The following is a 10000-nucleotide window of genomic DNA, read 5'->3' as shown; positions in this document are numbered from 1 at the left end:
TGCTGTAAAGCCCTCTGAGGTAAACCATATTTTGTGAAAATGGGCTCTATAAATAAAACTGTCTTGACTTGAATTGAGTAGCAGGATTTAAGATCAACATAAAATTTCATTTCTTTCCAAACCACGTTTAAGAAAAATGACAATAAATCTACTTTGTACCTCCACACACGGTCCCATCATGCTCAGCGCTGTCCTCTGAGACATGGATGTCTCTGTCTGTCTCTGCTGCTCCTTGTTACTGTAAAACTTCACTGTCTGTCTTTTATTGTCTCAAACTGAACTCATCAGGCTGATATTTGGGACGGCTGTCTCTCAGGGACGTACATTTATTTCCTGTGTTACGTGTGTGTGTGTGTGTGTGTGTGTGTGTGTGTGTGTTACCTGTGTGTGTCCTCAGGTGTTGCAGCAGTGAGGCCTTCAGTCTGCTGCTGTAGGAGCAGTGAGGACAGATGTGTGGTTTGTCTCCTCCGTGGACGCCCAGGTGACGCCTCAGAGTCAGTTTGGTGGAGAACTTCCTGTTAACAGAGAAGTGACCAATCACAGCCCTGTTTCACACACACACCTGTCACACACAGCTGATCACAGCTGATGAGAGAATTGGGACGCAGCCGGTGTCTCACTGAGGCTGGAAGCAGCCGCACGTCCTCTCCTGTGATTGGTTTGTGATCAGATTGATCCGGCGGGGAAGGTTTTTGGTCCGTTCAGACCTGTCCCTCTGTCTCTGCCTCCTGTCTTTCTTTTCTGTTACTGCTCTCCTGTCTTTATACTTCAGTCATAGCTGCTGCTGAGTGACCGTCGGTTCTTCGTTGAGTGCTTATCCTTTCCTGGAGCACAAGTTTCTTGTGTTTTAGTTGGACTGATGCGCTGAGCTTCTTTTCCGTCTCGTTCGTTCCCTCCATCTGAAAACGCTCATGTCTGTTTACTGCATTACGCTAACTCCGCTGCCTCTCCGGAGCGTTCCTGCTCTCTTGTTTCCTAGTTTTCCCGATCCTGGCAGCAACCTTGGCTGCGCCTGAGCACGACCAAAGGCAGGAGCTGTGGCTGCACTGATACTGTATCCGGCTCGCGCCCTGATCGTGGTCTTGGTTTTGCCGTTGCTGTGGTCCTGCCTGAAACTAAGCCTGTGTTGTGGGTCCTGGTTGTGCCGTTGCCGTAATCGCGCTTGATGCAACCCTCTACTGCCACAATTATGAGCCACGCGTCCACAATCAAAATACGCATGGGACTCTCATCAACCCCCCCCTCCTCTTACAGGAGTTGTTTTTTCGGGAGTTTTTCCTCAGGTGATGTGAGGGTCTGAGGGCAGAGGGAGGGTGCCTGCTGTAAAGCCCTCTGAGGCAAACCATGTTTTGTGATAATGGGCTCTATAAATAAAATTGACTTGACTTGGTGGATTATGGGTAGTAGTGTAGTCACCTGTGGCACAGAGAGCAACAGAAGCCCTTCTCCTTGTTGTCCTTCTGTCCCTCTGTCCGTCTCTCTGTGTGTCCTCTACTGCTCTGCTTCTTCTGCTGTGAGACACTGTGCAGTGAACCAGTCTGACACCTGCTGGTCTCACTGGGAAAACACACACACACACACACACACACACACACACACACACACACACACACACACACACACACACACACACACACACACACACACACAGAGAGTTCTGATTGGCTGTGATGACAGTTTGACACAGATTCATTCACAGCAGCAAACACACAAACAGCTGCAGCATCGCACAACTCAATATTATTATTATTTAAATATTATTATTTAATTATTTTCATTATTATTGCTGTTGTTATTTTATTTATCATGATCTTTTAATCATTATTATTTTATCATTATTATTTATTAATATTATTAGTATTAGTATTTTATTACGATGATTATTATTATTTTAAATGTTTTATTATTATATAAACATGAGATTTTCAGTTTGGACTGTGATTGTTTTCGTTGCTCTGGATCTTTAATGAACACAGTCACGTCCATCTGATCTGCAGGGTTCACACACATTTTTACCAGGACTTTTCCAGGACTTTTCCAGAACTCTGAGTCAGGTTTTAAAGTCCTAACATTCCCTGAAACGACCATCGATCCTCCTCTTCGGTTCCTTTAATCACTTTAGAACAGCTTTTTAAATATAGATTATCTATACAGATTATCTAAGACTAATGGATTCAGAACAGGGTTGGAGCTGAATATTTAAAAATAACTTAGGGACTGTTTGTTATTTGTGTGTGTGTGTGTGTGTGTGTGCGTGTGTGTGCGTGTGTGTGCGTGTGTGTGGGTGGGTGTGTGTGTGTGTGTGTGTGTGTGTGTTGGGGGGCCATGCCTTATCATTTTCAGGAGCAGACACCTTTAAATGGCTGGATTTTTATTTATTTTACCACAGATGTTTTGAAGAAAAACGCATGTTTTCTGTCATCATTTGGGACGTTTTCCAAATATAATAATATAATATCTTCTAAATATTTTTTACAATTAAAACAATTTTTATTTATTTTTTTGTTGATTTCCTCCGTCCTCTAGTTTTTTGGGTGATGCCGAATGATGAGGTCATGATTTGCTTTGCTGTAACATTTTCAGAATAAAAGCTGGTGAGTGAGGGGTCACCTGTCACCTGCCTCCTTCGCTCCTGCTCGTCCAATCAGCCGGCCCCTCCGCAACTCTGCAGGAGTCACATGACATGTTAGTGATCATTACACACTGTGGTGGAGGAAGTACTCACAGCATTTCCTGCAGTAAAAGTACTCCCAGTACACAGTACAAACAACTCAAAATACATTTTAAATCCACTAAAATATTTATCAGAAACAGCTGATTGCTCCTCTCAGCTGATCCACCTGCTGAGTGTTTCCATGACAACCAAACACATAAACTCTGCTGTCTGAATGAAACCTGACGGCGTTCGGTGTCCGAGGCGTCACCGGGAGGAAAACGTGGAGCAGCACAACCACAAAGACACCAACGAAGAAAAGAGTCGAGCGCTGCAGCAGAAACGCTCCATGATCACACAGCTCACTCCTCAACGCTTGTCCTCATTGTCTGATTTCTTCAAACATTTTTTGGCAATTTAAAAAAAAAAAAAACTAAAATAAAAAGATACATTTCTTTTCTAAAAACTTTGGAAAAAAAATGAAATTCAACAAATTTTTTTAAGGAAAAAGAAAATTACACAAAAAAAAATCCAACTTTTTTCTTTAAAAATGCTAAAAAAAAAAAAAAAAGATTTCTGACTCCTCCTCACTCTGACTCCTCCTCGCCTCCTCACTCTGACTCATCCTCGCCTCCTCGCTCTGACTCCTCCTCGCTCTGACTCCTCCTCACTGACTCCTCGCTCTGACTCATCCTCGCCTCCTCGCTCTGACTCCTCATTCTGACTCCTCGCTCTGACTCCTCCATGCCTCCTCGCTCTAACTCCTCACTGACTCCTCCACACCTCCTCGCTCTGACTCCTCCACGCCTCCTCACTCTGACTCCTCCTCGCTCTGACTCCTCCATGCCTCCTCGCTCTGACTCCTCCTCCCTCTGACTCCTCCATGCCTCCTTGCTCTAACTCCTCCATGCCTCCTCGCTCTGACTCATCCTTGCTCTGACTGCTCAATGCCTCCTCGCTCTAACTCCTCGCTGACTTCTCCTCGCCTCCTCGCTCTGACTCCTCCTCGCCTGCTCGCTCTGACTCCTCCACGCCTCCTTGCTCTGACTCCTCCTTGCGCTGATTCCTGCATGTCTCCTTGCTCTGACTCCTTCATGCCTCCTCCCTCTGACTCCTCCTCACCTCCTCGCTCTAACTCCTCCATGCCTCCTCGCTCTGACTCCTCCATGCCTCCTCGCTCTGACTCCTCCTCGCTCTGACTGCTCAATGCCTCCTCGCTCTAACTCCTCGCCTCCTCGCTCTGACTCCTCCTCCCGCCTGCTCGCTCTGACTCCTCCATGGCTCAGAGAGGAGGAGCATCTATGATGGAGGAAGGAGCAGTGTCTGACTGCAGGAGGTTGCACCTGAGCCGTTGCCGTCGTGACGCTGACGGCAGCCGTCCTTCGTTTGTTGGTGAGTGTTTCGGGACGCGGCGCTGTTGAACGTCCTCAGACAGACGGGACAGCTGAACCGACTCGCCACCTTCCTCCTCTGTTCTAGCTCCTCCCTCCTCCTCCTGCTGTGGCTCCTCCAGTGAGCCTCCAGCTCCTCCCAGGTGGCGGCCGTCCGGCTGCAGCGGACACAGCCGAACCCGCCGGACACCCGGTGCGACCGCACGTGGACGTCCAGGAGGCGCCGCGACGGCAGCGTCAGAGGACACATGAGACACGGCAGCCTCTTCCTGCTGCGTGGGGACGTCCTCCTCCGATCGCTGTCCATCTCACTCTGCTTCAGGCCGTGAGACAGGCGAGGGGGGTCATCAGGAGGAGGGGGGGGGAGGGGTCGGGAGGAGCTGCGAGGAGGAGCAGCAGGAGCAGCAGGTTTGGCGGCTGAGATGCGACAGAGACCCAGAGTCATGAGGTGGGCGGACTGGGCCGTGTCCTCCTGGGTGTCGGGGGGGTGGATGGGACAGGACAGTTCCTCGGCGTCCCCCTTCAGAGGGAAGATGGAGGCGTCCTCCTCAAACAGCGTGCTGACCTGCACAGGAAACGACCACACGGCGTACAGGAAACGCATCAGACCAGCGCCGCACCACGACCAGCTGTGATGTCAGCACACCGCCTCACACTCACGGACAGATTTCAGGGACTCTCCGGAGAAAATGACATTTCAACATTTTTTTTTTGTGACTTTTAAAAGAAAAAAAAATTGTTTTAATTTTATGGTTATTTCTAAAGACAAATGTTTTGACAGCTTGTCTTTGTTTTATTGGCAATTTAAAAAACAAACAAAAAATATATATACATACATATGTGAGCAATTTATTGCCTTAACATTTTGGTGATTTTTAACGAAAACATTTTTTCTTTACAAATTGCCAAAATGAGCTCATTTATCAGCCAGAAACTGTGAAACAGAAATTACTGCTGGATTTAATTTTCCAACGGTCCCTGAACTCATCACGAGTTATTAAACAGGATTGAGAAACAAAATCCCAAACTTTTCCAGGCCTGGAAATTACTTTGTATGAGTGTGTGTATGTGTGTGTGTGTGTGTGTGTGTGTGTGTCAGTCAGGTGTGTCACCTCACAGGTGTGTGCGACCTGCAGCCCCCCCTCGCCGCTGATGTCACAGGTGGGCGGGCTCATGTTGTCCAGCATGTTGTAGAGCAGGAAGTCCTCGTCCTCGTCGCTCTGCTTTGATTCTCCATTCAGGTTCAGCTGATAGGGTGACGCCCCCCGCTGGAGCCCCACCTCTTCCCGTTCTTCGTCCCCGCCCCCACCCTCGGCACCCCCCAGGTATGTGTGAGCGTGGGGGGGCGTGCCTGAGCAGGTGGCTGCTGATGGCATCCTTGAGGCCGCAGGTGAACTGACAGAGTTTACAGCGATAGAGCTCCACCAGGAAGGCCTCTACCAGCCCCCCCCGCGAGCCCCTCAACCTCACCGCAGTACAGGCTGGAGCTCACGGCCCCGCCCACCACCAGCTGCAGCGTCACGGGAGTGATGTCATGGTACCGCTGCGTCACCGACAACGACATCACCAGCACGTCACAGGCGGCAGAGGACTGAAAACAGGACAAATGTCTCAGTTTGGTTTTCTTTCAACATTTTAAACAACAGAGTCAGGATCAGATTCAGGACCAGAGTCAGGATCAGAGACAGGATCAGAGTCAGGATCAGATTCAGGACCAGAGTCAGGATCAGAGACAGGATCAGAGTCAGGATCAGATTCAGGACCAGAGTCAGGATCAGAGACAGGATCAGAGACAGGATCAGAGACAGGATCAGATTCAGGACCAGAGTCAGGATCAGAGACAGGATCAGAGTCAGGATCAGATTCAGGACCAGAGTCAGGATCAGAGACAGGATCAGAGACAGGATCAGAGTCAGGATCAGATTCAGGACCAGAGTCAGGATCAGAGACAGGATCAGAGTCAGGATCAGATTCAGGACCAGAGTCAGGATCAGAGACAGGATCAGAGTCAGGATCAGATTCAGGACCAGAGTCAGGATCAGAGACAGGATCAGAGTCAGGATCAGATTCAGGATCAGAGACAGGATCAGAGTCAGGATCAGAGTCAGGACCAGAGTCAGGATCACAGTCAGGATCAGAGTCAGGATCAGAGACAGGATCAGAGTCAGGATCAGATTCAGGATCAGAGTCAGGATCAGAGACAGGATCAGAGTCAGGACCAGAGTCAGGATCAGAGTCAGGATCAGATTCAGGATCAGAGTCAGGATCAGAGTCAGGATCAGAGTCAGGATGAGATTCAGGATCAGAGACAGGATCAGAGTCAGGATCAGAGTCAGGATCAGATTCAGGATCAGAGTCAGTAACCTTGGCTGTGCCTGACCGTGGTGATAGCTGTGCTGGTGCTGTGATCCTGCCTTTGGTTGTGCTCGTACTGTGGCTGCACTGATACTGGACCCCCCGCTCGCCCTGATCCTGGTCTGGTCCTGGTTGCGCCGATGCCGTGATCTTGCCTTTGGACACCTCCCTATCAATACACTCATGAGACTCTTATCAACACCCACAAAACATCATCACAGAGTGCATTTGATAATTTCACACCTATCATTATTGTAATATGACATGTGTCTGTTTCTATTATTGCTGTGCCTCCCTCCCCCTCTCCTCCCCTCTCCTCTCCTCCTCTCCTCCTCCTCCTCTCCTCCTCTCTCTCTCTCTCTTTCTCTTTCCTTTTTGCCATGATTGTATTTCAGTTGTTATTTACGACATCTATTGCTCGTCTGTCCGTCCTGAAGAGGGACCCCTCATCATCCTCTGCTGCTCTTCCTGAGGTTTCTTCCATTTTTTTCCCCGTTCAGGGGTTCTTTTTGGGGAGTTTTTCCTCGGGTGATGTGAGGGTCTGAGGGCAGAGGGATGTCGAACACTGTAAAGCCCTCTGAGGCAAACCATGTTTTGTGATAATGGGCTCTATAAATAAAACTGACTTGACTTGATCAGAGATAAGATCAGAGACAGGATCAGATTCAGGATCAGAGACAGGATCAGATTCAGGATCACAGCCAGAACCTCAAGCTACAACATCAACAATCCACAAAATGTCTTTGGTCTGTGATGGAGAGGTTGTTTCTCCCCTGATGACAATGGCGGTGGAGGCGGCAGTGGAGGCGGCGGTGGAGGCGGCAGTGGAGGCGGCGGTGGAGGCTGAACTTGGTTACATGTTTGTTTACTGGTTGTTGTGTCCTTTGTTTCTGGGTTCAAACACGTTTTTACTGATAAATTTCCATGAAAATTTAGCTCTCTGTCTTTAAAAATGATTGCAGATTTTTTCTTTAAAATTTTTGGGACCTTTTTTTTCTTTCAAAATATTTTACAATCTTAAGAGAGAAAATTTTTGATGAATTTCTTTAACTTTTTACAGTTCTGATGTGTCTTTTCTCTTTAAAAATATCTGGCGGTTTTCTTTTCTTTAAATATTTTTATTGATTTTAGAGGTTTTTCGGCATGTTGTTTACTTCAAACTTTAAATAAGTTTCTGTCTTCCTTGTTAATGTTGAACGAACCAGCAGAACAACAAGAATGAAGAACCACCAAACTCCAGAATTTCAGCTTCAACTTCCAAGTTTCAAACATCAAAGACGACCCCCCCGATAAATAACCTACAGTCCCTAACAGAACCCCACCCAATGAATAACCTACAGTCCCTAACAGAACCCCCCCGATAAATAACCTACAGTCCCTAACAGAACCCCTCTGATAAATAACCTACAGTCCCTAACAGAACCCTTCTGATAAATAACCTACAGTCCCTAACAGAACCCCTCTGATAAATAACCTACAGTCCCTAACAGGCCCCCCTCTGATAAATAACTGATAAATAACCTACAGTCCCTAACAGGCCCCCCTCTGATAAATAACCTACAGTCCCTAACAGACCGCCCCTCTGATAAATAACCTACAGTCCCTAATAGACCGCCCCTCTGATAAATAACCTACAGTCCCTAACAGACCGCCCCTCTGATAAATAACCTACAGTCCCTAATAGACCGTTGTCCTTGTTGTTGTTGTTAGCAGCAGTCTGACCTGTTTCCAAAGTTTTAACCCAAACATATCCTAAACATGTCCAAAACATTTGATTACAAACATAAATAAAATCTTTCTAAATGTAAACAATCACCAAAAACTGAAACTTTGCGTAAAACGTCACAAACACGTCATGAAATTAGCATCACGGAAAGCTAACGTGAAGCTAACGTGAAGCTAACGTGAAGCTAACCGGAGCTTTCAAACGCTGAGGGGAAGCTAACAGTGTTAGCAGAGGCTACGTCATGTACAGGTTGGATATAAACAACAACAAGTAAACAAATCAACAAACAATTTGACGGATGAAACATTCAAACTCACCGCTGCTGCTGCCGCTGTTTACTTCCGCTACTCTTCCTCTACGGTTTTATGTCACGCCCGCTCGCTGCTGCCTCCTCCTGGAGGAGGTCAGAGAGGAGGAGGAGGAGGAGGAGGAGGAGGTCAGAGAGGAGGAGGAGGAGGAGGAGGAGGTCAGAGAGGAGGAGGAGGAGGAGGAGGAGGTCAGAGAGGAGGAGGAGGAGGAGGAGGAGGAGAGGAGGAGGAGGTCAGAGAGGAGGAGGAGCAGCAGGAGGTCAGAGAGGAGGAGGAGGTCCGAAAGGACGAGAAGGAGGTCAGAGAGGAGGAAGAGCAGCAGGAGGTCAGAGAGGAGGAGGAGGTCCGAAAGGACGAGAAGGTGGTCAGAGAGGAGGAGGAGCAGCAGGAGGTCAGAGAGGAGGAGGAGGTCCGAAAGGATGAGAAGGAAGTCAGAGAGGAGGAGGAGGTCAGAGAGGAGGAGAAGGAGGTCAGAGAGGAGGAGGAGGTCCGAAAGGATGAGAAGGAAGTCAGAGAGGAGGAGGAGGTCAGAGAGGAGGAGAAGGAGGTCAGAGAGGAGGAGGAGGTCCGAAAGGATGAGAGAAGGAAGTCAGAGAGGAGGAGGAGGTCAGAGAGGAGGAAAAGGAGGTCAGGGAGGAGGAGAAGGAGGTCAGAGTGGAGGAGGAGGTCAGAGAGGAGGAGGAAGAGGAGAGGAGGAGGAGGAGGAGGGTCAGAGAGGAGGAGGAGGAGCAGCAGGAGGTCAGAGAGGAGGAGGAGGTCCGAGAGGACGAGAAGGAAGTCAGAGAGGAGGAGGAGGTCAGAGAGGAGGAGAAGGAGGTCAGAGAGGAGGAGAAGGAGGTCAGAGAGGAGGAGGAGGGGGGGAGGTCAGAGAGGAGGAGGAGGTCAGAGAGGAGGAAAAGGAGGTCAGAGAGGAGGAGGAGGAGGGGGGGAGGTCAGAGAGGAGGAAAAGGAGGTCAGAGATAAGGGGGGGAGGTCAGAGAGGAGGAAAAGGAGGTCAGAGAGGAGGGGGAGGTCAGGAAGGAGGAGGAGGAGAGGGCTCCTTCCAGCTGAGGTTCTCTGAAAACAACAGAGAAGTGCTGTGTTTACAGAGAAAAACCAACAAATGATTCCCAGATTCATGGGAAATGTAGTTTTATTCCCAGACTCATGGGAAATGTAGTTTCACTGCCAATTGTTGCCTCCCTCCTGTAAGACATTAACTCTACTACTACTACTACTACAGCTATTACTACTACTGCTAATACAGCAACTACTACTACTACTATGACTACTACAGATATTACTACTACTGCTAATACAGCAACTACTACTACTACTATGACTACTACAGCTATTACTACTACTATGACTACTACAGCTATTACTACTACTGCTAATACAGCAGCTACTACTATGACTACTACTGCTATTACAGCAACTACTACTACGACTACTACAGCTATTACTACTACTGCTAATACAGCAACTACTACTATGACTACTACAGCTATTACTACTACTGCCAATACAGCAACTACCACTATGACTACTACAGCTATTACTACTACTGCCAATATAGCAACTACTA

General features: G+C 48.1%; 1 protein-coding gene across 1 annotated transcript in view; it reads right to left on the bottom strand.

Moving 5' to 3' along the window:
• The window catches only part of si:dkey-154p10.3 (zinc finger protein 605), a 9737-nt gene extending 4317 nt beyond the window's left edge, over positions 1–5420 (bottom strand). Inside the window, exons 1-5 of the mRNA XM_042497392.1 lie at positions 5157–5420; positions 3997–4609; positions 2611–2665; positions 1417–1557; positions 382–515 (exon numbers count right to left, since the gene is read on the bottom strand). Coding sequence (XP_042353326.1) covers positions 382–515; positions 1417–1557; positions 2611–2665; positions 3997–4609; positions 5157–5420 — 1207 coding nt within the window. The remainder of the gene's footprint in view (positions 1–381; positions 516–1416; positions 1558–2610; positions 2666–3996; positions 4610–5156) is intronic.
• Between the last annotated feature and the right edge of the window lie 4580 nt (positions 5421–10000).

Source organism: Plectropomus leopardus, chromosome 12, assembly GCF_008729295.1.
Source record: "Plectropomus leopardus isolate mb chromosome 12, YSFRI_Pleo_2.0, whole genome shotgun sequence".
Lineage (NCBI taxonomy): Eukaryota > Metazoa > Chordata > Actinopteri > Perciformes > Serranidae > Plectropomus > Plectropomus leopardus.
This window is presented reverse-complemented; position numbering and strand designations above follow the sequence as displayed.